This window comes from Calidris pugnax, unplaced genomic scaffold (genome assembly GCF_001431845.1).
Source record: "Calidris pugnax isolate Ruff unplaced genomic scaffold, ASM143184v1 scaffold247, whole genome shotgun sequence".
In the NCBI taxonomy this organism is placed as follows: Eukaryota; Metazoa; Chordata; class Aves; order Charadriiformes; family Scolopacidae; genus Calidris; species Calidris pugnax.
Genome location: NW_015090980.1, coordinates 1819589 through 1845366, shown reverse-complemented (window position 1 = coordinate 1845366; position 25778 = coordinate 1819589). Strand labels below are relative to the sequence as shown.

Here is a 25778-nt window from a genome sequence, read left to right as displayed (position 1 = left end):
CCTCAAGTTGCACCAGGGGAGGTTCAGGCTGGATATTGGGAAAAATTTCTTCACCGAAAGGGTTATCAGACTTGGAATGGGCTGCCCAGGGAGGTGGTTGAGGCACCATCCCTGGAGGTGTTCAAAAGACGAATTGACACGATGCTCGGGAATATGGTTTAGTGCTGGTGTGTGTGTTTTGGTATTTTGTTTTTTGTTTTGTTTGTTTGCTTTTTTTTATGGTTGGACTAGATGATCTTTAAGGTCCCTTCCAACCTAGAAGATTCTGTGATTCTGTGATCTCAGAGGTCCCTGTGATTTCCCTCTGCCTTCCCCCAAACCCGCCCGACCGGCCCCGGTACCGCTAGATGGCAACTGCTGATCGCGGATGCGGGGCCGAGCGCCCCGGGGGCGGCGGGACGGAGGCTTTGCCGGCAGCACGGGCTTGCTTTTTTTTTTTTTTTTTATGAATGAAGGGGCTGCCCCCGGCTGCCTCCAACCCCCCCAACCCCGGCTCCTCCCTGCTGCCCTCGGCCTCCAGGTGCTTTGGGTTTGGTGGGGACAAGGCGCTGGAGGCGGCGGGGCTGGGAGGGAGCATCGCCCTTGGGATCCCGCCGGCTGGTGAGTACCCGAGAGATGGTTTTAATTGTTGTTCATTAGCCTTTGGGTCTTTCGCCGGGAGAACCAACCGGGCCAGCATTCCCAGTGGGAGCAGCTCAGCCCCCGGAGGCTGAACGGGGTCTCGGCTGCTTTTAGGGTCTCCTTCATGGGATTGTGTATCTCTGCGCAGGGCAACCCACGAGTGACTTCTCTTTTCCCAGCTCCTACAGAGAGTGGAGCTAATTCTGCCCCTCGGTTTGCCGTGAAAAGTTTGTGGTAATAATCTTTTGTGGTTCTATCTATTCATGCCTTAACTTGGATTCCAGGAGGGTTTATTATTTTATTACTACGGTAAAGCTCTCTGTCTCCAGGGTGGCTTTTTCTGGGGTTTCTTGACTTAGATGCTCTGCTCTGCTAAGGTTTAACAGCCTGAAATCCCACATAGGACAGATCGTCACTAAATGCCTTGCCCGTGCTGGGGACTTTTCCGCTGCTCAAAGTCAGCTTTGCCAGATTTCCCCCACTCCCCCACATAAAAGTCAATCATTTGCCTCTAAGCAGTTGTGACCGCCTCGGTCCGAGGAGAAAAAATAGCCTCCTCGGTCCCTGGGGGGAATCATCCCCTGCTTGGGCTTGGTGAAATCTGTCAGGACAGGGAAACTGTGCTTCTTCAACCTCCCTCTCTGCAATGCCTCAGCTCTCAGAAACCTCGGGACGTACAGGCAGAAAAGAAACAGAACCTGAGAAATGCCGGGTGCTCTCCAAAGGAGTCCTTTAACTAATGATCCTTCTGCTTTGGAAGCGTTGCAGAGCCTGGGGGTGGATGGTCAGGAGCCTTACACACCTCCAGCATCCTGAGAGCCACGGGTGGGTGTTTCAGTGGGATGGGGTTGTGAGACTCAGGGTGAGGGTGGGAGGGAGAAGGTGAAATGTTTGCTTATGTCTAGAAACAAATAACAAAGCGCTTGATGGAACTTAAATGAAGACAAAGCGGGTTATTTTTTCCTATCCTTGAAATAAGACCCGCTCTGGTGTGAATTACAACCCCTGAAAGCATGTGGCAGCCTGGCTGAGGGATGGACATCTCCAGGAGGAACAGGCAAGGTGTAGCTGGGCTTTGGTGAGCCCCGAGCCCCAGCTTTGCTGCCATGGCTGTGTTGAGTTAAGCAGTTTGTTGCCCATAAGGAGCCATTGCATTAGTCCAGCTGCCAAGCACCAGCATGACATTTTTCGGCTGGAAACCAGCCTTTTTCCATGCATTTCCATTTTTCCCTCCTGCCTAAGGCAAGAGGGGAAAGCGCTGCAGGAGAATTGCTGGGAGAACTGCAGCCGTCCCGCACACATGCCGGCCACGCGACCCGCACGCAAGCCACGGGGAGCTTTCTGTTTGCCAAGTGGAGCGTGTCCCAGCTTTCTGCTGGCCAGCCCTCGAGCAGCCTTCAAAGGGAGGGGGGGGTCTGGCAGCCCCCGTGGGTCACTGACTCGACACGATGGGTTGCTGTAATGTATGGATTTCTCCTGCGGAGTGAACAGTATTGAAAGGGACAGAGACACAAACCCCCGTGTGATTTATGAGCCGGGGATGGGGAAGTCGATCGGAAAGCCAGGGCGGAGATATCAGCTCTATAAGAAATATGGGAAGAATTCATCCCTAATCTAATCTCACCGAATTCCACAAGGATGCAAGACAGGGATCGTTTGCTCCGCTTCACTCAGGGTTGAGATTTAAACAGGAAACCCCCAAGGGTGTGAGCTCTTCTCCCAAATACCGAGGCGCTTGTGTGTGGAGGCCAGAGAGGGGGTGCCATGCTCTGAGCCATCTCGCCAGGCTGGGCAAGAGGTGATGCCAGGCTGTGGGGCTGCCAAGCAGCACCGAGCTCAAGCAGAGGGAGCAGGAGCCAAGCCTGGGGTCCTCGACAGGACTCCCTGAGAACGATGCTCTTTGCCAAACCAAGCCCTTGAGCCAGCAGGGCTGGCAGATGTTATCGCCGGCCAGGGTTTCTGGCTGCCTCGCTCACTGCTGTGCTCCGTGACACCCTCTCAGGGGCTGTTTATAGCAAGGATGAAGATTTATTGTAAACCTTGGCTCCTGGACTCTTGGAGCTGCCTCTTCCTCCAAGTTTGGTCTATCCCCGCTCCAGCTGGGATCACAGCAAGAGGCGGCTTCCAGAGCACGGGGTAATTAGGGCTTTACAGGCACTCGCTCGTGCAGTTACAGACCTGGTGTTGAAAGCAAAGACAGGGAGATCAGTCAGCTGAGTAACCTCCCGGCCCTTGGGGCAGCTGGGAATGGCTTTTGGATGGGGAATGGGGGGACATACCCAGCCTCACCTGCCCTCTTTGAGGAGCCTTCCTCTGCTCAGGGTGGCAAGGAGCTCCTGCAGAGGACAGGCTGCAACGGGAAAGAGGGAGAAAACAGCGTTACTTGTTCTGCACCAGGTCTCCAGCTTTGGTCCCTCTCTGGTCCCTGTGAGCCACCCATCCCCTCCCCACCTACTTCTCACTTCTGCCCAGCTCACAGGAGCTGGCTCTGCCGCCTCTGACTCTTTTGCCCAGGGAAATAGAAGCACAGAGTGGCAAAATGACCAGTGCAGGGTTGCAGAGATGGGCTCCCAGGGCAGGGGACTGAGTTGTTCTGCCTCCCTGAGTTGTTCTGCCTCCCTAGATTATCCCAAATCACAGCAATAAAAATCCAACATCCACCTATAGCTAGATGCCAAGGAATGACAGTGATTTAGTGGTACCCAAGGGGGACTACTCCATATTGCTGGCAGGGATAAGCCTTTATTATGCCCTGATGTGGGCACTGTAGGAAATTTGGGCTCTGCCATCTTCATCCCCCCACATACCCCCCGATCCACCCCTGGCTCGGCGGTGCCTCCGGACACACCACGTGGGTGCTCCGTGCTGACGCAGCCCAGCTCTGCCAGCGGGATGGCACGGCACAGAGGGCATTTGCTGCCAACGTCATCCCCCTGTTGACTTGGGAGCCTGCCCAGGATATGGTTTTCCCTAAAACAATGCCGTTCACAAGCCGTGTGGGGTCATTGTTCTTGTCTCGTGCGCTGGCGAGCTGCCATTTATTGTGCGCAGGAACCGCTCCGCTGCTCCCACCGTCCAGTTCAGGTTTATTTCCCCGTTTCTCCAGGAGGAGATCACTGATGTCAGCTCATTTGGCCGGAGCACTTCGTAGCATGAAAAAAAAAAAAAAAACAAACCAGCAAACCTTTCGGTTTCAATCTGTCCATTGTCCACTGGGAGAAGAGCTGGGCTTCCCACGGTGCGAGCTCCCACACAGGAGGGTGGTGACAGCGCTGCCACCACATGCTGCTACGTGCTTGCTTGTGCATGGGCAGTGGTAGAGCCAGGCTCAGTGCTGAGCTTTCTCGAAGCTCTGGTCTGTGCTGTAGGAGGATGATTTGTTGTTTGGAGGAATGGAGGGAGATCTGGGGGTCAGTCCCTGCCTTGCTTTGGTTCCTGTTTGGCCATAGGGGACCACTTAGGTCATCTGTGCCTCAGGTCCAGGCTGGAATAATGGCAGCCACAGTGGGCTTCCACAGTGGGATGCTGAGCAGATGAGTAGATGGAGGACCAAGAAGGTCTTCACACGAACTAGGGGTTGGACAGGAAGGATTTGCCCTGGGAGCAGTGCTTTGGGCAAGGTATGCGGTGGTGGTCGCTCTCCAGGCGGGGATGCTGTCACAGAGAGCCATGCTGTGAGGAGATATCTCCACTTGTGACCACACGTTGTGCTGGGTTGTCTCTGTTGGGACCAGGCACTTAAATGATTGCAAAGAGGGGAACTATCTGCCTTGGAGCACGCTGCTGCCTACAGTCTCCCTGGTTCCCCTCACACAAAAGCTACATCAGCCGACCAGCGGCTGACCTGCCCCAACCCCTGACAGATGTGCCTTCATCCTCAGCTCAGTCTGGAGCTGACCCCGTGTCTCCGGGGGAAGGATGAATGAGCAGCCAGATGGAGTGAACGGATCCATCAGCTCTTGCTCCAGGGGACTCCCTTTGCCACCGCAGAGCTGCTGGAGCGAGGACAGCGAGGTTGCTCAGCCACTCGGGAGCTCACCACCAGGCAAAGCCTTGTCCCCTGGCTCCCTGAGCAGCGTGCCAGAGCCAAGGGCAGCCCGTTGAGGAGGCTGCCGGAGCGTGGTGCTCCGCGGGGTTCCGGGGCTTGCAAGCCAGAGAGCTTACCCGGCAATCCGGGCTGTAATTACCGAGGAGCCCAGCCAAGAGGCTCTGAGAAGAAGCAGATAACAGTGCAGACACCCTCCAGCCTCATTAAAATACTTTCTCCGGCAAAGCCCCCCACGCCTGCCCAGCCTGTTCCAATTAGCGCAGCGGGCCAGGGAGAGCAGAGAGCAGGGCTCCCGTTGATGAAAAGAAAACACTAAAGAGCTTTCAAGTGTCAGGGGGAGGCAGGCGGCCCCGGCTGGGACAGTGAGAGGCCCTGGGAGCGCGACCGGCAGCCGTGTCGCTGGCTGGCAACGGTGGGACAGATGAGACGGGTCACTGAGCAGTGGAGCAGGTGCTTCACAGCCAGCTCCCGCCTGGAATGGCCCTGGGATTATGGCTGGGGAAGTGTGGTGGAGCCAACAGCTCTCTGAGAGGAGCTGAGCATCCCTGCCCAGTAGGTCTGGAGGTGGGAAGCAATAATCCCCCTGTGAATGAAGAAAGGAGTGTTACACATTGTGCAGGTTTGCTGCAGAACATCTCAGCGGCTGAAGGTGGCAACAGGCTCTGGCTTGGGAGTGCTGGAGAAGACTGCAGCCCACCTGTCCAGGGAGCAGGGACACTTCTCTGCTCCCCAGGGCTGGTTCTAGGGATGGAGCTGTCTCCAGCCCTTGGCTCGCTGCTGGGGTAATTCACAGAGACCCCCTAGAAAGTTGGTATGTGCCCACCAGAACCATGACCAAGCCCACCACCCCTTTCTCAGGCGTCACCAAAGGGCCAGCAGCCCATGACACTAGGTGATGGCCAAGCCTGCCCAGGTTCGAGCTGGTGACCCAGAGCTGGCCAGCTCTGCATGAAAACCCTGGGTGTCACCCAGTCCCTCTCCCCAGCAGAGGCTTTTCAGCCAGCCTGGGGCAAGAAGCATGAGCAGACCTCTCCCTGGCTAGAGTCCATGTTGGCTGCTGGCCTTGGAGCCCCTGCCAGGTTTCAGCACATGCGTGGTTCAGCCAGACCCAGCCTGGAAAGCCTGAAGCCCAGAAAACAGCTCCTGAGGCTTGCAGGCTGTACTGCGGGCTGTACTGAGTGTCAGGCCATGTGGCGGACAGGTGACAAGGGCTGGTGTCAGCCGGCGGGCAGCGTAGTGGTATAAATGGCCCTGAGGAATGTGGGGCTGCCTCCAGGGACTCCTGGGGTTCTGGGGAGCCATCCTGGCAGCGGAGTGGGCAGCACAGAGCCTCTTCGCTGCCTTATTTGGCACAACACCAGAGGGTGGCAAGTCCCTTCCCAAACGTGAAAGAATTTTAAACTTCTCGTAGCGCATGAGGTGGCAGGTTGGGAGTTTAATACGTTGATCAATCTGGAGGACAAAAACCTCCCCCCGTCAGTCCTGGCTGGGCTGAGATGAGCCATACGGCTGCTGCCCAGCGTGAGACACGCTTGTCCCACCTCCCTGACCCTCCGCTTTGTCTGGGGAGGACCCCTGCCTTCTTCCTCAGAATTGGTCTCTGTGCCCTTGTCCTGACGTGGTTTGCCCACCCCGGGACCCCTGGTCTGAGGAGCATCCCGCAGTCACTCTGGGGATGCAGGCGTGGAAGCCACGAATAGAGGTGGGGAAACGTGGTGCTGGTACGGCAAGGAGTGAACCAGAGAGTGCTCAGACCCCCAAGAAGTCCCTGTCTGCCTGGATTTTCCCCGAGGTGTATTTGGTCACCAATCTGGACTGTGCTCTGGCAGCATTTTAGGTCAGAGGAGACTTGCAAGGTCTCTCTATCATCTCTATCCAGCCTTCTCTGCACATTGGGCTTGCTGTCTCCCTGGTGCTGGGTGCCCTGGGGGTGAATTAGAGGGAGGAAGAGTGGAGGTTACTCGACTGGCACTACATGGCTCAAGCAGTGTGTTCAGAAACATCAAAAAGCTATGAAGAAATCACTGGCTGAAAGCACGGGCTAATCCAGCCCATCACAGTGCCCATCACCGTGCCCATCACCGTGCCCATCACCATGCAGTGGGATAAGCCCAGCTGCTGGGCCACCTTCCCAGCCTGACACCCAAGAGCCAAGCCAGAGCAGGCTTCACCTCTCTCAGTAGCAAGGGAAAGGTAGGAGCTGAGCCAGCAGCCTCCCGAGAAAAGGATTAGGAGGACGTTAAGTGAAGGCAGCTCCTTATCCCTTCATAAACAGTTATGAACAGCCTGGCCAGCCTTGGGCTTGGTAATTCCCCATTTGGTTTCAAAGGATGTGGCCCCCAACCAGAGGGTACCTTAAGCTGCTGAAGCTTCGGGGAGATGAACACTGTTATAGGAGATGCTGTGTTTGCCCTTCCAAACATAAAAGTTTACTCCCCTTGAGATAAGGAGCCAAGCCCAGCTCCCACCGAGCAGGGCCCTGGGCAGGCAGGAACCCTCCTGTCGGCAGAGAAGGGCAGAGGCAGCTGGGCTCTGCCAGGGTGTGGGATGCTGATGGATGGGTTCACAGCCCGGGATGGCCACTGCTTTGTCCGTGTGGCTGGGGAGGAGGAACACCAGCTGTAGAAAAGCCTAAGGTCTGCACTCACGTGGTGGTGCAGCTGGTGTGCGCTGAATGTGACACAAAAGGGCTCAGGGACCAGGAATGTTTGCACATCAGCGTGCGTAAGAAGTAAAAAAGGGGAAAAAAAAAAATGCTCAGAAGTGTCACCACAGGTAGTGAAGTCCCCTTGATGCCACCCAGACCACAGCTGTCCCTGCCCCGTGGGTGGCATCACCAGGTACCCGCCAGCGAGGAGCCCTCCTGCCTGTCAGGGGTGACATGTCGGTGGGCCACGGTGTGCCAGCAGCAGCTGGAACTCATTCCTCCCTCCTTCGCAGCCCTTGGCACACTTCAGCAGCAGTGGTTGGCAAGAAAGAGTGGTGTGGGGCTAATTGCAATTTGTGGGCTTTAATCTCACGAGGCGGGAGCGTAGGGGGCTGTCGGGAGATGTCCCGGCTGGAAGGGAGCCTGCTGGCCAGCCTTGTCATGCCTTGACAGAGAAATGTGGGCAAAGCTTGAGTACCCTCAGCAGCCTTCTGCTGTTGAACAAGTCCTCCATTCAAACCCTCCCAAATCCTCTCCCCCTGCCTCTCGGGGGGGGTGGGGAGACGGTCACTGTTGGACACGTGTGACCTGTGCTACCAAGGGATGCCCTGAACCCTGCCATTTCACAGGATGCTCTGCAGCTTCCTGAAGCCACCTGAGCTCTGGCACTGGCTTTTGTGGTCCCAACATCGGTGTCGTGCTGCAGGAGCATCACGTACCTCTGTCCCCATCCCATGGTTCGGCATCACAGGCTCCCCCAGCACCAGTCCTGCCAGGGCCAGGCAGCTCTGGGGGAAGGCAGGGAGGGAGCCGAGGGCTTTGTCCTCCCACTGGAGAAAGACGACAGCTGCCTCTCCCTGCAGCTGCTGGGGCATCCATCATCCTGCGCGGGATGGAGGGGAACAACCGGCTCCCTGGGCTGAGCAGGGAGGGTTCCTGTGCCTGTGCTTTGGGAAGAGGGGCAGCCGTGGGCAGGGGTGCACCCCAAGGCATGGGACAACAGCTCCAGCCCTGCATGCTCCCTGCATGCCTTGGCCATGGGTTCGCATGGCACAGATGGACATACCCCCACCCAGGGTGCAGGGACGGGGACACGGGCTGAGCTGTGGGATGGAGAGGAGGAGGCTCTTCCCCTGCTGAAATTTGGGCTGTTTGACATGATTCGTGCTCCCCCCAGGCAGAGAGGAGACCACCTGTACCCAGGGCTTCTCTGGGGGGAGGCAGGACAGTCCCCAGAGTGTGGGGCTTGGATCCAGGAGCCAGGGCTTGGGGGCTCAGGAGCCCTGGGCATCACCATCCCCATGGTGGGGGTCTCCTCTCTCATAGTGAGCTTTAACATGGCATTTCTTTCCCTCTGTGGAGAGGGTGGCTGCGGCTGAACGCTGGCAGCGGGGTGCAGCCCCTCTCCTCCCCCTCCAGCTCCTCTCCCTTGAGGTCCCCCAGCTGCCAGCGCTTCTCCCCCTGCCCCACGGCCCGGCCAGCCCCGCCGTGTAACCGAAGAAGGCACTAGGCTGCAAATGGCGTGTGGGGATTAGCCGGGACACAATCGGGGCCTGTGAGAGCCGTGGAGCACATGGTGGGCGGCGCTGGGCAGGGAGGCGGCGCGGGGCCTGCCCTGGGTGCCGGCGGGTGGCTGAGGAGCTGGAGCTCAGCACACTCGGGTCAGCTCTGCCCTCTCGGGAGATAATGCACGGCCTGATAAATCCGCTGCCAGGGCCCTTCCCCCGCTGAAATTTGGGCTGTTTGGCACGATTCGTGGCATGGCAGCAAACAGGCGTTGTGGGGAGGAAATTGGTCCTTTCACGGATAAACAATCCCCTCCCTTCCCCGCGTGTCTCAGACAGGAGGGATTTGTCTTTTCCCTGTGCTGCTGGGTCTCTGGCAAGACCTTCCAGGGCACTTTCTCTCCAAATGAAAAAAAAATTCAGTGCTGTGCCGTGAAGTGGTGACTCTAGGGGACACCTTGAAGCTGTTGGGCTCCTGCAGGTCACCGGTGGGAGGGGAGGGCAGAGGGTGATGGCTGCCATTGGGACATCGCTGGATTGCTGCTGGCACAGTCAGCCCAGCACCGTGTTGTCACCACCCCTGTCACCTACACCAGGGCACTCCTGGTGACTGCCAGCCCCCTGAAACAGGGCTGCAGTCACCCACGTCCCCCCTTCTCAGGCCCCACCGTGCCTGGGGTATGAAATCTTAACCCCCCCTAGACATCCCCTCGCCCAGCAGCCTGCCCTCATCAGCACTTCCCTCTCCAAACTGAGATAGAAATAGTTGCAGCTCCGGACAGTTGATTATTTAAAGCTGTCGAGAATGTTTAATTTAACCCTGGATTCATCATCTGCAGCTTGTTTCCATCCACTAGACACCCGCGCCCCCCCTCTCAGTGTAAACTCAGCCTCTGCCGAGCTCCTCACCTCCAGGCAGATTTGGGCAGAGGTTTACGGGCAGGGGCCATGACCCTGCTGGGTGCCCCCCCGCAGTGTCCCCACTCCAGCTGGCACAGCCGAGGATGCCCCAGTGCCAGGGGCTGTGGGCACGGCTGTGTCAGGGAGACACTGCTGTGATTTCAGCTGTGTGTGAGGAAATGGATGAGACCAGTCCCTCACAATGACATGGTGGCAGGGAGCCCCCAAGGCTGGGTCAAAGCATGATCTATAGGGGAACCTTTCTTGTTGGAAGTTATCCCTCTTGACTATTTTTTTTTGCTTGCCCACCCGGCCCCTCCAGCAAGACCCCCACTTTTTCTGAGCCTGTACCCAGCTCTGGCTTCCCCCTGTGTGTGGCTGTGGCTCCTGCCACCATCAAACCCACCTTTGGCACCCCCAGGGCAAGGAAGCAAAGCGCTGGTACAGCAGAGCAGTAGATGGGAGCGTGCACGCCTGCCCCACCACCCCAGCCCCTGCTGCAGGCATCCGAAGCATCCCCAAAGCTCACCCCACAGCCATGCATGAGCGTGTCTGGAGGCAGGAGCGGTGCCCTGCCTGCCATCTGCAGAATCCCAACCCACCCTGGCATCCCCTGGAGCTCTGGGTCATCAAAGGTTCCTCCTGGGGCCAAGAAAAGGGGTAGATGGGCTGAGCAAGCAGCCCCACAGCAAAGGGAGACAGAGAACGGAACAGCCGAGGTGGCATCCAGGTCCTAAGGTGGTTCCAGGTCTCCTGGGAGAGGGGTGGGCTCCGGAGCACAGCAGGTTGTGCCGGCCGGAGTGGGAACAAGGCAGTGGGGAGGGCAGGGAAGGGGCAGGAGAGGAGCTGTGTCGAGGGGCTGCACCCCAGCCTGGCCACGGGCCGCTCCCTGCCTGCCGGGAGGGTGGGAGAGGAACCCCAGCTCTGCAAGCCCCAAACCTCCTCCCCAAGCAGAGCTGAGTGCTCCTTGTGAAAGGCAGAGACCAAGGCAGTAGGAAAGGCTTGGCCACACCATCCCTCCTACACAGCTCCTAGCCAGGATGGCAGAAATCCCCTGTTCCTCACGCCAGGAGCCTCTGGCCAGGAATGAGCCCCAAAGCTCATTGTACATCTTTCAGCCATAGGAGTGGAAGAACTTCATATGCAGCAAGAGGGGGAGCCAGTCAGAGCTGCCATTTAGGGATCAGGACGTTTATAAGCAGGAACAAACATCTAAATTGCCTAAATTAATTGCTGGGAGCTGCCATGCCAGCCTCGCTGCCCGCGGGAGGTGTGGGAGCTGGCAGACGAGGCTGTGAAACCCTGTAAGCCTCTGAGGGGGGAGGGAAATGCTAGTCCTTCCAGCCCACGGCATCCCGGAGCCAACGGATGCTGGTGGCCTTGGAGAGGTCTGCGGTGGCAGAGGCAATTTGCAGAGCTACTGGCCAGAGTGACGCATCATGTGCACACACAGCCACAGCTGATGCTGAAGGGACCACAAAAGTGGCATTTAGGGACAACACTCCAAAACATTCATTCTCCCTTGAGTAATTACAGGATATAAGTCCAAGCAGAGATAAGATGAATAGTAGGGATCCCTCACTGGGCTCTGGACAGGCTTTGGCCTCTGAGAAGATATTTAACAGGGGATGCCTAAGCTTCTGAGAGCCTGTTGGAGGGTGTACTGCTCCCCAAGCACTCCTCACTGCTTCCCTCACATCAGTCATCTCCAGGATGCTCAGATCCAAGCACTCCTGAGTACCACATGCCATGGGCACACCACCATCACACCACACATCTCCCCTAGACAGGCTGTAAGAGCTGGTCTTCTGAAGTCCCTGCTGCTCCCAGGTGCCAACCAGTGAGCAGGTCTCCAGGCCACAGCTGCCTTTCCCAGTACCCAAACTGGCCCTGTGATCACCAGCCGCACGACCAGCTCTAGGAGATGGAGGGTGCAGGGTGTCCCAGCAAGGACAGGAGTGGCTCACGGCAATGGAGATGTTCAGAAATCCTCCTCATTCTACTAGAACCATCCATGGCTGCTGAGGCTGTGAGGACAGCCCAGCCAGCGAGATGCCTGCCTCCTTGGGCCCCCACTTTCCCTCCCAGCCTGGCTGGTTTGGGCTGTGTGAGCTCCTCAAGACAAGCCTTGTCTCCCAACAAGTGATGGGTGGTGCCTGTCTCCCAGCATCCTGCAGGTGCTCAGCTCAGATAAAGGCTCCCGAGGGGCTGGCAGTGGGTGTTGTAGGGTCCCCAGGCTCCTCTCTGCCAGGCAGCTGGCCTGACATCTGCCAGGGGGGCAAGCTGCCTGCAGACCTGCCGAGCCACCACTCACGGTCCCTCCAGCACCCTCCCCAGCCAGGGGCTGGTGGGACAGGGGGGTCCTCAACCTCACACAGCCCACAGCAGTGCAACCTCCCCTCTTTCTCTGCTTGTAGCTGGTGGTGGAGGTGGTGTCTCAACGCTGGACCATGGTGCTGTGAGGACGAGCTGCCCCCTCCCCAGCTGCCAGGATGCAAGCTGCTGCCAGCCACAGGATCTGTCCCCTCGCCGTGATCCTCCTCTGCCTCCTCCTGCAGCACCCGGGCAGCAGCAGGGCATGGAAGCAGCACGCCCCGCGCCTTCGCCTGGCCTACAGAGGTAAGCTGAGTTCCTTGGGGTCTGCACCTCCCTGGGGAGGGCTGTGAGAGCATCTTGCAGCCAGGGAGAGATGGGGGTGGCCAGGGCTCCAGGAAAGCAGGCAGTGACCCTGCTGTTGTGGCTGCAACATCTCCATATGTTGGGTCCTTGGGATCTTTAATGGTTGCACCCCCAAGCACAGCTCCTGAGGATGCTGCACTGGTGCTACAAGGGGGCTGAGCAGGGAACGCCCTGCCCTGGTTCAGCACAACGCCAGGACCAGCAGGGATGTCTTCTTCTGCTCAGACTCACTCTGGGCATCTTACGGTGTGTTCTGGGCTGGAGCTGACCTGGGCAGCCCCAAACCTTCATGCTCACAGCACAATGGGGACGCTGAGCCCCAGGCCCTTTCCTCTGCCTCCCACCAGTACAGTCCTGCCCCAGCTCAGCCCTTCTGCCCATACCCCTCCTCTTCTGCCGAGGGGAGGCTGACCCATTGTACAGATCATTTCCTTGCTGCACTTCACCCTTCTCCCCCTGCATCTGTCTTGTCTGTTTAGAGTATGAGCTCTTCAGAGGAGGCACCATTTGCTTTTCTTGTGCCTGATGCAAAGGGGGGGCCTCTTCTTGGTCATCTGAAGATGCAGCAGGAGCAGACTGATGGGTAGCACAGTACACACCCCGGGGAAGTGCAAAAGGGGAGAGCCTTTAGGGAAAGGGTGTCTACAAGGGAATGACCTGAGCAGTCAGAGCAGAGCCCTGCTGGCCCAGCAGCTGCTCACCCCGCCATGGACCTGCAATGTGGACTTGACCAGTTTACCCGCTTTCACCTTCTCCTATGTGAAAAAAAGGAAGTTGCTTCGAAGGACAGACAGAGAGCTCAAGCTCAGCACATTCCATGGATGTGGCAGTTGGCAGAACCTGAGCAGTCAGAGCAGAGCCCTGCTAGGCCAGCAGCTGCTCACCCCGCCATGGACCTGCAATGTGGACTTGACCAGTTTACCCGCTTTCACCTTCTCCTATGTGAAAAAAAGGAAGTTGCTTCGAAGGACAGACAGAGAGCTCAAGCTCAGCACATTCCATGGATGTGGCAGTTGGCAGAGCTCAACCAGCCCTTCTCCACACCTGTGAGGTGGCAGTGCAGCTTTCCCATGGGCAAGGCACTCAAAGCTCTGGGTTGATCCTCTTGGCCTGCTCCATCACCCTGAGAAGCTGCTCCCTGGGCAGTGGCCACCAGCAGACAGACAGAGAGCTCAAGCTCAGCACATTCCATGGATGTGGCAGTTGGCAGAGCTCAACCAGCCCTTCTCCACACCTGTGAGGTGGCAGTGCAGCTTTCCCATGGGCAAGGCACTCAAAGCTCTGGGTTGATCCTCTTGGCCTGCTCCATCACCCTGAGAAGCTGCTCCCTGGGCAGTGGCCACCAGCAGTGTGGAAGATGCCCCTAGCTTGTGGTTGGAGAGGGTTGGACCTCTCTGGGATATCCTCCTAGGATATCCCTGCAGGGACATGGCTCCTGCTGATAGCCCAGCTCAGAAACACGGCAGAGGGTCTGCCTTTTTTCTTGGAGCCAGAAGAGGCAGAGCAGGGCTGCTGGGGCAGCAGGAGTGCAGAGGGACTGCTGACTTCAAAGACCCACAGTGTGCTGAGGCCAGACATGCCAAAAGTCCTCAGGTCTTGGGCAGAGGCAGAAGAGGAAGCTCCCAGCATCAGGAGGGCTCAAGGACAATGTGAACAATGGCAGGGGATGTGACTCACGGACAACACAGGGCAGGTTCAAGGACACAATGCCTTGAGAAGTTTAGGTTTAAAAACCCCTAAAAAAAAATAATAAAAGGAGACCTTTGAGTGTCCATCCGCCCCAGAGCCTACAGGATCAGCCTTATCCTCAGATCCCAGCATGGGGGAGGCAGCCCTTGGCGGGGGGCGGGGGGAGAAGATACAGGCAGGCTTGCGAGAAGGAAATGACAGCAGCGAAGGCTGGGAGAGCAGAGGAAGGATGGGGCATGGGGCACGGGGCCAGGAACAATAGCAGCAGCTCCCACCCTGCCGAGGAGGCGAGGAGGAGGTTTATAATAGCAGGACGGCAATCGTGGCCGCGTGAGAGGCAGCCTGCGGGTAAGCTGGGTCAGGCTGGGTCGAGGGGCCGAGCCTCTCTGTTTTCTGAGACCATACAGCCATGTGGTGAAGCCACAGCATGCCTCCCAACTCCTCTTACGGTAATAATCCAGGGCAGGCAGAGCTAGGAGCTGGAGAATGGGTCTTCTGCCAGCCTTTGATCTGCAGCCAGCCCAGGCGGGCATGACCTGGGAGCCATCACCACGCAGCAAGTGCCCAGGAGCCTGGGAGGCTGGTGGGTCTCTGGTTATGGGCACCAGGAGCCACGCTGGCATGGCTCTTATCAGCCGATGGCAGTGAGGGGCTGGAGCCCCATTTAGCTCCAAGCTTCCCCTGGGCTTCAGGGATCTCCTCCATGGTCTGCTCCCTCTGACAGCGGGGGGAAGGCGAGAGGACAGCCCCCCGGCACAGCCAGGCTGTGACCCCAGGAAGCCCAGGGTCACCCTGCACTGAGGATGCTGTGGCCGAGGGGCAGGCGGGGATGATGGATGGGACAGGGCGGTCACAGCGGGCCCCGACGATACAGAAAAACACCGTGGCCTTGGGAGATAATGAACACAAAGGAGAGGATGTTTCTCCGGGCTCAGCCATCGGTTTAGCCACCCCACAGCTCCTGCAGAGACCGCCTGGCTTGGATCGAATGTCTTGTTCTTCTAGCTGGACTCGGGGCAAGAAGAGGCTGGTTTGTGTGTAGCAGCTTCCCGAGTATGTGGTCTGGAGCCACAACACCCAACATCCCCTTGGTGAGGGACCAGAGCTGTGCCATGGACTCAGGCTGAGACTGTTGTGGTCATTGATGCTGCCAGAGGTTTCATGGTGAAAGTGCAGGGCAGTGAGTCCTTCCTGGGTCCTCCCACGTGGTGTCACCACAGCAGGGAGGGCTCCTCCATCATCCTGCCTGACCTTGTCCTCATAGAGGGCCGGGACAGGTCAGAGAGTGACAAGCAGGTGATGTTCCCTGGGACCAGCCTTGCCCCACTCTGCTTAATCGCACCCATGTATTGGATGCATCTTTGACCTTCTCACCCCAGCCCCACTCCCCAGCACTCTCCCGGACATTTCCCCCTGGATCCGGCAGGTCCCAGGAGCGTTGGCAGGCACAGGAGGGTGGGCAATGCACAGCAGCCCACTGGGGACCCAGCGGTGACAATGGCCCGCAGGCAGGGACAGGAATTCAGCTGTGAAACCCATTCAGCCAGCGGGAAATGGCTTGGAAATCTGCCCCCTGTATCCGTGGCACCCAGAGGACAGCCCTCGGGAGCTTGAGGGACAGCGGGGAGCGAAGTGGGGTTGTGCACAACTTTTGTGGGAGCAGGAGAAGGGCCAGGAGCTGCCCGACACAGCTGGGGAGAGCGGGATTTGTGTCCCACAGTGACAGGAGCTCTGACCCCAGAGGAAGGGGAGAAGGAAACGTTTGCTGGGAACAAGCCTGGCTGCAGCGGCGTGGATCCAGGCAGGGACCCCTGCCTGTGACCCAGCAGGTCCTTCCCCGCAGGGACGAGCAGACGTCAGTGGCATTTCCAGCTCACAGGCGCTGGCCCCGCTGCCCTTCTGCCCTGGAAACGGGGTGGAAGGAAGAGAGACGCAACCTCCCGGGGCAGCCGGTCCCCATTGAAGGGAGCCGTGCCCGTCCCCACGTACGCCCCACCTGCGCCCGGGGCCGCACAGCCGCCCACGCTCTCATCCACCCAGCCAGCACTGGCTCCCCTTGGAAGCTTCCTTCCTTCCACGCTGCTTCAATCCATGTGATTTTGGGTAATTTCTCAGCCTGGTTCTTAACAGACCACCCCAGGTTTCCAGCCGCACTCCACCTCCCTCCAGCCCTCATCCAGCAGCAGCCCATCTCCATCTCCCCTTCCCATGGTTTTGCACTGTTCCCCACGCATAGCACCAAAGCCAGGAGCAGCACACTCCACCACAACCAGCTTTCACCCTCTCCCTGGCCATTTCCTGCCACTTTCAAAGAAGGAAGCGACGTGTTAGGATTTCTGGCAGCCTTGGTGCCAGTCTCCCCTGCCTTGATCCCTGGGAGCTGGCGTTTGCCAGGGCAGCAGCCGCCCCTGCCATGCTGGGGGATGCTCTTCCCAGCAGCCAGCCCCAAAACCTGGCCCTGCGCATCACAGACCGATGTTGGGCTCCAAGGATGTTGTTTCAGGAGATGTTAACCAAGAGACAAGAGCTTATTGTCCCTCTCTCACACCCACGTGCCCACGACTGTGCCGGAGGGGCCATGCTAGCCACCCCAGGGCTTCCACACTGGGGGAGCTACAGGCTGAAGAACAGAGCCTTTCCCGCTGCCCTGCCATGTCCATGGGGGGTCTGTGGCACACTTTCCCCTCAGCAAGGTGGCTCTTCCCTCCAGCAGTGCCAAAGGGGTGCTCTTGAAAGCCCTTTTCCTGAGCCAGTCTAATGCCAGGTTTAGGCTGTGCCCTATGATGGGGCAGGGGGGCAAAATGTGGGGTGGCAGCAGCAGGGTCAGATCGGCAGCCGAGATACAGCTGAGGACTTCCCTTATAAGCTCCTTGGGCCAGGGACTGGCCACCCATCCGTCTGTCTGTCCTGGTGCACCCACCTGCCTGCGCATCCTGGTGCCTGGGTAAAGCCCAGCAGCCACACAGACACTTCATAGACCAAAAGGTCCAAGGGTGGATGGAGGAGAGAAGGGTCCAGGCTGGGCTGTGGCAGCTGTTTCCATACAGCCTTTCCTTGGAGGGATGCTTTGCACCAGCAAATAGCCCAAATCTATTTTTTTGTATAAACTCCCTTGATCTGAAGCCCAGGCAAAATGTGCTGGGAGTCACGGCAAACGAGTCTCCTGTGTTGTCAGCCCTCTCCCCACAGTTTTGGGGTGTAGAGGGTTCCAAGAGCTCCTCTGAAAGGCAGGCTGGAAGCTGAGCCGCCTGGGCTCCTCAGGCTGGACCACTGTCCTGCCCCACCTCTGCAAACCAGCCCAGGGCAATCCTCTTTGTTGGGATGACTCACTGTTTCCTCCAGGTAGGGTGGTGGGAGGAGGCTCCATGATGAGCTCTGGGGCACCGCAGGTGGTGTTTTTCTGCTAAGGCAGTGGCAGGAAAGTCATGTTCCCTTGGGACATGAGTGGGTAGCCAGAGTTGTCCTGGAGAGGGGCAGCACAGGGCCTCTGGCTGCTTGTTGTGTCTCATGGATGGATTTCTCTTTCACCCACCTTCTGCTCCTCAGATCTGCTGAAATCCAACAGCTCTCGCCTGTTGCTGGCCTCAGGGGATGGGATGGACTTCCAAGCCCTCTTGGTGGATGAAGACAGGGCCTGGCTGATGGTGGGAGCAAAAAACCACATCTTCCTGCTCCACCTGGACCATCCCAGCAGAGAGCCTGAGAAGGTCAGTGCTGGGAGGAGGGTGTGAGCATGACCCTGGCCAGACTGGCTCCTTCCTCCCCAGGAGCTGCTCCTCGTTCCTGTGCCAGGGCGTGGAGATAATTGTGCTCTCAGCTGGGCTGGTGCAACATCCCCAGGGACACATTTACACCAGGATGTCTCAATCAGTGGGGTCAACCCATCCCTGGCGGTGTTAAGCCCCGTGGGGACAGGGTGACGCCAGGGAGGGACGGAGCGGCTTGGCCAGGAGAGGAGACCTGGGTGGACCCCGGGTGAGATGGAAGGGCAGTGCCCGCAGCCCCGCCATCACACCTAGTCCCTGCTGCTGCTGCAAGAGCTGAACCAACTCCAGCAGCGAGCGGGCTAATGTCATCCCAAGACATCCTGCTGGCCGGGTGCGCAGCCCAAGCCCAACAAAAGGAAAGCCCATTAAGGCGCTGCAGCCTGGCGTTCCCACGGGCCGGCGTCCAGGAGAGCCTTGCCCACCCTCCGGGCGTGCCGTGGCCCACCCAGGCTCTGTCCCCACGCCAGATTTCTCTCCGAGCCCATTTGGCAGGCTGCCCCCCAAGCTGGGCAGGACCCTGGGGATTCAAGGGGGTGTCAGCCCCATTGCGGAGCAGCCCCACGTCCTCACCACGCTCCTGAGCCTGGCAGCAGCTTCTGGCCGAGCCCGTTCCCAGCAGATCCCGCGGGAGCCAGCTGACCCGGGCAGGGGAAGGAGAGCAGGGGCTGCATCGGCGGGGTCTCTGTGTTGCAGATCTTCTGGCCGGCTTCCAGGGAGCAGGTTGAGCATTGCCAGCTGGCGGGGAAGAACGTGGAGGTAAGCAGGGCTGGCAGCACCCCCCGACCCCAGCTCACAGCCTTTTCTGGTTTTCCATGGATATGAAACACCCACATCACGCCAAGAGCTCGGGCCAAGACAAGGGCGTTGAGCCAGCCAGGGTTAAGCTCAGCTTGCCAGCAGCCAGGGCAGGATCTGGCCAGGTTCCTGCATCCCGAGCAGACACGCCATGGGGCTGGACATGTGTGCCCAGACCTGGGCTCAGCCCACTAACAAACATCTCCCCTCGAGCAGACGGAGTGTGCCAACTTCATCCGCCTCCTCCAGCCCTTCAACAGGACCCACGTGTTCGCCTGCGGGACCGGCTCCTACCAGCCCGTCTGTGCCTTCATCCAGCTGGGAGCCAGGGGGAAGGTAAGGGACACCCTGGCCAGCCATGTCCCCATTGCAGAAGGTGGCAAGAGAGATCCCCTCAGTGAGTCAAGGTGGGAGAGGAAACCCTGGAACCTGAGGAAGGTGACAGGCCAGCCTGGCACAGTCCATGCCACCTGTGTGTGGCAAGTGGCAAGAAGCAGCCCTGGCTTGGCAGTGCCAGGGTGCCCCATAGGGACAGGACCAGGTTCTGGCAGCCTCCTTGAGGGACCTGCTCACTGCAGAGCCGAGCTCACCAGCCTCCTTCCCTCTCTTCTCCCGTGTGGCAAGTGGCGAGAAGCAGCCCTGGCTTGGCAGTGCCAGGGTGCCCCATGGGGACAGGACTGGGTCCTGGCAGCCTCCTTGAGGGACCTGCTCACTGCAGAGCCGAGCTCACCAGCCTCCTTCCCTCTCTTCTCCACATGCCCAGCTTGTTTCCAGCCTCCCCCCACCGTGCCAACATTTCCCCTTTATCTCTGGCAGGGTCCTGGGGCTCCCCCCATGCGGTTGGTGACCCACTCCTTGGAATCGGGGCGAGGACGGTGCCCATACAGCCCCCACGAACCCTTCACGGGGCTCCTCATCGGTAAGGCGGGGTGGGGGGAGGCAGAGGAGATGCTGGAAGGAGGGAGCACTGGGAATGGTCTGTGCCAGGAGGGACTGGCAGCGGTGCCTGCACCCTGCTCTGCTGCACCTACCTGTGGTCCTGTGTGGGTGTGTGAGAGAGGAGCCATCTCACAGAGCCTGGACCTGCCCTGGCTCACCCCAACCTCAGGGTTCCTCCATAGAATCACAAATTAGGGATGTAGATGGAGCCACACACACATCAGGGGGTGTAGTGTTACAAGTCTGCTTGTTTCATATTGGTGCTATAGAACCATAGAATTGTCCAGGCCAGAAGGGACCTCCAAAGGTCATCTAGTCCAACCTCCCCACAGTCAGCAGGGACACCCCCAACTAGACCAGGTTGCCCAAGCTCACCCTGGTCTAGAAAGGCTGGGCGGGTATGGGGCTAGAAGCCATGCTGGGTTATGGGTCTGGAGGACTGGCTGTGCCACCCCCCACCCTCCCTGAGCCTCCAAGGACACTGGGGCATCCTGCCAGAGTGCATCCAGGAGTGGCATCCCAACCCACCCATGCCACCTCTCGCCCCGCAGATGGGGAGCTGTACTCGGGCACCTCCAGCGACTTCATGGGCAGCAGTGCTGCCTTCTTCCGCACCTGGGTCCATGGGGCCGAGCAGAGCTACATCCGGACGGAGCAGAACCAGGACCACTGGCTACACGGTAGGAGCGGGGGGACCTGTGGGACATGGGGGGGCTCTTCTGCCCGCTGGGGAGGGGCTGGGGGGCAGCACTGGGGCCAGAGCAGAGCGGTCTGGCCTCCTTCTCCTCTCTGAGAAGAAGCACCGATGAAGCCTCTGGTGGGACTCGTGCTCCAGCATGCACTCTGCAGCCTGAGCACCAGGAATGGGGCTCTGCTCTGGGTGGCAGGTTTCCCATGGGGCACCCTGAGTACCCTCGGCATCTCACAGAGCTCCCAAGGGCTTCCCAGGACAGTACAACAGGGACGGATCAGGGCACAGGGCCATGTCATGCTGATCCTTCCTCCCACAGAGCCCGCGTTTGTTGGTGCTTATGCCATCCCTGATACCTACAACCCGCACGATGACAAGGTCTACATCTTCTTCCGTGAGACGGCCATGGAAGCTGGGCAGTGGGAGAGGCGGCACATCCATGCCAGGGTGGCTCGGGTCTGCAAGGTCAGTCACCAGAGGCCAGCTGTGGCCAAGTGTCCCACCTCTTTCACCTCTTCTGGGCCACAGGGTATCCCAAGCAGGGGCCAACACAGGGCATGGGGTTGTCACCACAACCCCACCACAGATCGGAGGGCTCAGGGCTGGGGGTGACCCACTGTGAGGACCAAGGAGAGCATGGTGGTGGGGGAGACTTGGAGATGTTGGGCTCAGCCTGGTTCTTGGTGCTTGGCAGAATGATGTCGGAGGGAAGCGCAGCCTCATCAACCGCTGGAGCACGTTCCTCAAGGCCCGCCTGGTGTGCTCCATCCCCGGGCCCCAGGGCACCGAGACCCACTTCGACCAGCTCGGTGAGTGGACAGCCTGGTCCACAGCCGGGAACAGCACTGCTCTACCATGGCTGCTCCTCCCAGCACACCCAGGGAGGTGGGCATGGCGTCGAGGATGCCCGCCTGCATCCCCTGGGCCAGCACGAGACCCACTTCGACCAGCTCGGTGAGTGGACAGCCTGGTCCACAGCTGGGAACAGCACTGCTCCACCATGGCTGCTCCTCCCAGCACACCCAGGGAGGTGGGCATGCCGTCGAGGATGCCCGCCTGCATCCCCTGGACCTGCTCTCCATCTCCCAGGTGCCTCACCTCCATCCTTTTCTTTGCAGAAGATGTTTTCCTCCTGCGCACCCGGGACCCCCAGAACCCCCTTGTCTTCGGCCTCTTCACAGTCTCCAGGTGAGCGGGGCTCACTGGGGCAGACCAGCCCCACCAGCTCCCACCCTGGTGGGGGGAGAAGGGCAGGACCAGCACCCAGCTGGGAGAGGAAGGACCACTGGCCATTTCACTGCTTTCCCTGCCCCTGGTTCACCAGCCCATTGGCCAAACCACCAGGTTTGGCATCGCCACAGCCAGGGGTCCCCCTGGAACTGTTGTGCCAAGGAGATTCCTGTCCCCCTCTGGGTGCCATGCGTGACTCCCAGGCTTATGGGGGACAGCGTGGGCTCAGGGGCATGGGTGGGCATGTGCCCAGTCCCCGTGGAGCAGCAGGGGCAGTGACACCCCCCCTCTCTCCCCCCCTGCAGCGGTGTCTTCAGCGGCTCTGCCGTCTGCGTCTACTCCATGGCTGCCGTGAGAGCTGCCTTCAGTGGCCCCTTTGCACACAAGGAGGGATTCGACTACCGCTGGGTGGAATACAAGGGCCGTGTCCCCTACCCCCGGCCCGGCACGGTAAGGGGCTGGGGAGCAAGGCTGGGGTGGGGGGGAGCAGAAGGGGCTGGCCTGGCCCTCATGCAGCCCTCCCACCCCCCACCATGTTGTCATGCAGTGCCCCAGTGAGACGTACGACCCCCTCCTGCAGTCCACCAAGGACTTCCCCGACGAGGTGATCAGCTTCATGCGCACCCACCAGCTGATGTGGGAGCCCGTGTACCCCCAGGGCCACCAGCCCGTCCTGGTGAGGGTCAACGTGCCCTACCGGCTGCGGCGGCTGCTGGTGCACAGGCTGGAGACGGAGAGCCGGCACTACGACGTGCTCTTCCTCGGCACAGGTGGGAACCCCCCCCTCCCCAAGTTTTGGGGACATTGTCACCATGGGGCAGCTTGCCCAGCACACCGGTCCCACCGGCTCGGGTGGCTCCCAGCCCTGACAGCTCCTTCTCCCACTGCGTTCACAGATGAAGGGAAAGTCCTGAAGGTGGGACTGGCTGGCGGGGTGAGTCGTGGCAGCGAGGTGATCAGCCTGGAGGAGATCACTGTCACCAAGGTAGGCGAGTCCAGGCCAGGACAACACAGCCTCCCACCACCCCGTGGGTCCCTCCTTGCAGGCTCCTGCAGCAAGTCACTGTCCTCTATCGGGGAGGTCCTTCACCTCCCTGCTGGTGGCTCCCACTTGCCCCCACTGGCCCTTAGCGTGGAGGGAAGCCAGAGGGATGGCAGCCAAGTCATCTCGAAGCACCTCAGCCAGCCCAGCTTGTGTGAAGCAGAATGAGCTGGGACCAGATTGCTCAGCCAGGGCCTTATGACCCTGTCACCACAGGGTCCCAGCCCCATGGGCAGCCTGGGGCACCCAGGAAAGACCAACTTGGCTGAAGCACCCTCTCCTTCCCCTCCAGGTGCCTTCTCCCATCCTGGACATGAAGTTATCACCGAAGAGGGTGAGTCCTCCCTCCTGCTCCTTCCCAAAGCAGCCAAGGCTCCCAGTGCTCCTACCCCAGCACGGGGCAGGGAGCTCAGTTCCCCAGCTAGCCCTGGGTCTCCAGACATGGGGACTGACTATGTCTGTTCTCACCCGAGCAGCAGGAGCTGTTTGTGAGCAGCACCCACGGGCTGCTCCAGCTGTCCCTCTACCGCTGCGAGCTCTACGGCAGGACCTGCACGGACTGCTGCCTGGCCAGGGACCCCTACTGCACCTGGGACAGCAGGACCTGCGCCCCTCAGCTCCTCACCGAGAAGAGGTGAGCCTCCACCCGGGCCAGCCCCACTGTCCCCCTGCAAAGGGATGGCATTCGGAGCAGGGAAGGGCAAGCCACCAGCCCTGGAGCTCTATCCATCAGTCCAGACCCCTACTGCCACCCTGTCACCCAGCCTTCCCCTTCTCCCTGGGTGCTCTGCCCTGGAGGGGTCCCACAGCCCGGGGCGAGTGCCACCCCACAGCCCTGTCTGCTGTCCCACAGGCGTGCCCGCTGCCAGGACGCGCTGAAGTCTGACCCGCTCAGCCAGTGCCAGGACACAGCAGAGGGTGAGCCCCAGCCCCAGCCCCTCCGAGCACCCCCATTGCAGGCAACCAGCTCAGCCTGGGGGCCAGCAATGCCCAGGAGGGCGGGTGGCATTGGCACTGGGACACTGGGACTGGACCAGCACCGTCCTCTGTGCTGCCCTCCCTCCATCCCTGCCTGTCACAGCTCACACACAGGGAACTACTCACCCTGTCCCCTGTCCCCTGCGCAGGGACCGCTGCCATGGAGAAGCTGGTTTATGGGGTGGAGAAGAACTCAACCTTCCTTGAGTGCCTGGCGCGCTCCCCGCAGACGACGGTCCGGTGGCTGGTGCGGCACGGCGAGGAGACGGGCCTGAGCGAGGTACAGGGGACGGGGCGGTGGGGACGATGGCACAGGGGTGACTCGGTTCCCCGGGACTGACCCGGGGTGGCTCTGCCTTTGCCCCAGGTGAGGAACAACGGCCACTTCTCGGTGCTGGAGCAAGGGCTGCTGATCCGCCAGCTGGCGAGGGAGGACGCGGGCACCTACGAGTGCCAGGCGGTGGAACGCTCCTTCTCCCGTCCCCTCACCCGGTACAGCCTCCGAGTCATCCGGCAGGAAGCCATGGAGGTGCCACCTTACAAACGGAGCAAGGGGACTGAGCCGGCAGGGACCCACCAGAGCCCCCGGCCCCGGATTGACCTGCACCCAGGCTACAAGGGCTTTCCCCGGGCCCTGGGGGCACCGGGCACCAGCCTGGATGCCTACTGCAACGCCCTGCGGCACCAGGAACGGCAGCGGCAGAAAGCCTGGCACCAGAAGTGGCAGCACCCATTGCCCGACAGCAAGACCGGCCGGGTGCGGCGGCACCCCCAGCCCCTCTGAGGGGGCAGAGGGAGCCGGGGCCACCTGCAGCTCGCTCCTCCCTCTCTCCAGGGCCCTTCTCGCACGTCGGCACCAGCTCCGAGACACCCCTCGGCTCCCCGGGCAGAAACGCCTCGCCGTGACTACCTCAACCCTGCCAGTCCCCGCTGCCCCTCCGGGAGCCCCACGGGGCACGCCGGGGTGAGGGCACACAGCCCACCCCGCCTCTCCGGGACTCAAAGCTATTTACACCCCGCAAGAATATTTATTCTCCTTGTTTTCCCCCTTAATGATGATCGTTATCAGCAGCAATAAGAAGGGAAAGGGCCAGCTCTCACAAATGGTTCCCTGGCACCTGGTGGCATCCATGGACACCCACGCGCCTGGTGTCGCTCCAGCCTGGTGCTCACCGGGGCAGCTGTGGAGGTGCCAGCAGAGCCCAAATCATAGAATCATAGGATGGTTAGAGTTGGAAGGGACCATAAAGACCATCCAGTTCCACCCCCCTGCCCTGGGCAGGGACACATCCCACCAGACCAGGTTGCTCAAAGCCCCATCCAGCCTGGCCTTGAACCCCTCCAGGGATGGGGCAGCCACAGCTTCTCTGGGCAACCTCTACCAGTGTCTCACCACCCTCACAGCAAAGAATTTCTTCCTAATATCTAATCTAAATCTTTCCTCTTCCAATTTAAAACCATTACCCCTTGTCCTGTCACTACCCTTCCTGACAAAGAGTCCCTCCCCAGCTCTCCTGTGGCTCCCTTCAGATACTGGAAGGCTGCTATAAGGTCTCCCCGTAGCCTTCTCTTCTCCAGGCTGAACAACCCCAGCTCTCTCAGCCTGTTTCATAGGAGAGGTGCTCCAGCCCTCTGATCATCTTGGTGGCCCTCCGCTGGACCTGTTCCAACAGGTCCATGTCCTTTCTATGTTGAGGACTCCAGAGCTGGACACAATACTCCAGGTGGGGTCTCAGGAGCGCAAACGCCACTGGAGGCAGCAGGACACGGCTCCTCACCGAGCCCCAGCAGCGAGGAACTGGGGTTTGCAGAGATGCCCACACCCAGCCCAGCTCCCATCCCCATCAAACCACGCCGCAGTTTCAAAACTTTGACCTTCACTTTTCTACCAAAAAACAAAAAGCGAGAGAAACGCCAGGCAGTTATACCAACTTACAATTTATTATTTTTATTTTTTATTTTTTAAAAAAATGACATGAAACACAAGTAAAAATAAATACATCATATAAACAACAAATTGTTCAAAGTCTCTGTTGTGGGAGATCAGGCGAGCACATCCCGTTCGACAGAGAGAAGAGGGAAGCACATGATCATGCGTGGGGCCAACCGACCCAACCCACCCTGCCAGCGATACTCCTCTTGCCAACCACAAAAAGACAGGCCACAAACTAAGGCGGTAATAAAAATGAAAAGGAGAAAAAAAAGAAAGAAGAAGAAGAAGAAGAAAAAAAAAAAAACACCCAAGAG

At 59.5% G+C, this 25778-nt stretch overlaps 1 protein-coding gene across 1 annotated transcript; it reads left to right on the top strand.

The window, feature by feature from the left end:
* The first annotated feature begins 480 nt into the window (after positions 1-480).
* LOC106894676 (semaphorin-3D-like) lies at positions 481-24835 on the top strand. The gene is made up of 18 exons (XM_014953495.1): positions 481-600; positions 12139-12340; positions 17636-17796; positions 18550-18612; positions 18868-18987; positions 19468-19570; positions 20142-20270; positions 20601-20746; positions 20976-21090; positions 21400-21469; positions 21817-21961; positions 22059-22281; positions 22408-22496; positions 22846-22887; positions 23030-23187; positions 23407-23471; positions 23681-23811; positions 23899-24835. The coding sequence occupies exons 2-18, from the start codon at positions 12214-12216 to the stop codon at positions 24313-24315; spliced, it is 2304 nt and encodes a 767-aa protein (XP_014808981.1). The 5' UTR covers positions 481-600; positions 12139-12213; the 3' UTR covers positions 24316-24835.
* Positions 24836-25778: the final 943 nt, after the last annotated feature.